General features: G+C 61.7%; 1 protein-coding gene across 2 annotated transcripts in view; it reads left to right on the top strand.

Annotated features, from left to right (window-relative positions):
* Positions 1 to 256: 256 nt before the first annotated feature.
* Positions 257 to 741, top strand: part of SET (SET nuclear proto-oncogene) — a 7,446-nt gene continuing 6,961 nt past the window's right edge. For both annotated transcript variants that reach the window (XM_018565518.1, XM_018565517.1), the window contains exon 1: positions 257 to 636. In XM_018565518.1, the coding sequence (XP_018421020.1) occupies positions 564 to 636 (73 nt within the window). In that variant the 5' untranslated portion in view covers positions 257 to 563. The remainder of the gene's footprint in view (positions 637 to 741) is intronic.

The following is a 741-nucleotide window of genomic DNA, read 5'->3' as shown; positions in this document are numbered from 1 at the left end:
AAACTAAACAGAGAAGCTGATGGCTTGTTATAAGTAATTATTCCAGATTCCGTCTGCTCCCGTTTTGATAAACTCCCCTCATAAAGTGCAGCCATCTGCATTATATAAGGTCCCGGCCACCGGCGCCTAGAGGGTTACAGGACACGGGTACGCGGGGTGGGCGTCGCTACACACCCACCGCCGTATCCCGTCCCCTCACCGCGTGCGGCGGGAACTGAGCGCGCATCCGCAGCATGAGCTCCCCTTGTTTGTGCATCCCTCCCCTTCTTTTCTCTCCCTCACACACACTGGTCGCGAGCGAGATTTACCTCACACAAGGCACCAGCGGCCATCGCACTTTCTTCCCTGTCCCGCTCTGGGCCTCGGTCGCCGCTTGTCAGCCGCTCTAAGGCAGCGCAGGAAGGAGGGGATAACTGCTGAGGTGTTCCGTCCCCCCCTCCCTTCCCAGGAGCGGTCCCTGCACCGCCTCACCGAGGAGCTTCCTCTCTCCTCCTCCTCCCTAAGCAGCCAGGCCCGAGCCTGCAACCTCCTCCGCTCTCCTCGCTCTTCACCCCTCTTGCACCATGTCGGCGCCGGCGGCCAAACTCAGTAAAAAGGAGGTGAACTCCAACCACGACGGAGCAGACGAGACCTCAGGTAAGAAGAGGGACGCGGGCTGAGGGAGGGGGAAGGGCGGCCATTTTCCACAAGGCGCGCTCGCCGGGAAGGCCCCGGGGATAAGGCGGGCTGGCCGCACGAGGT

The sequence above is a fragment of the Nanorana parkeri genome, unplaced genomic scaffold (genome assembly GCF_000935625.1).
Source record: "Nanorana parkeri isolate BGI_ZX_2015 unplaced genomic scaffold, ASM93562v1 scaffold854, whole genome shotgun sequence".
NCBI classification, from domain to species: Eukaryota; Metazoa; Chordata; class Amphibia; order Anura; family Dicroglossidae; genus Nanorana; species Nanorana parkeri.
Note: the sequence above shows the minus strand (reverse complement) of the source record. Positions and strands in the feature narration are given on the sequence as shown.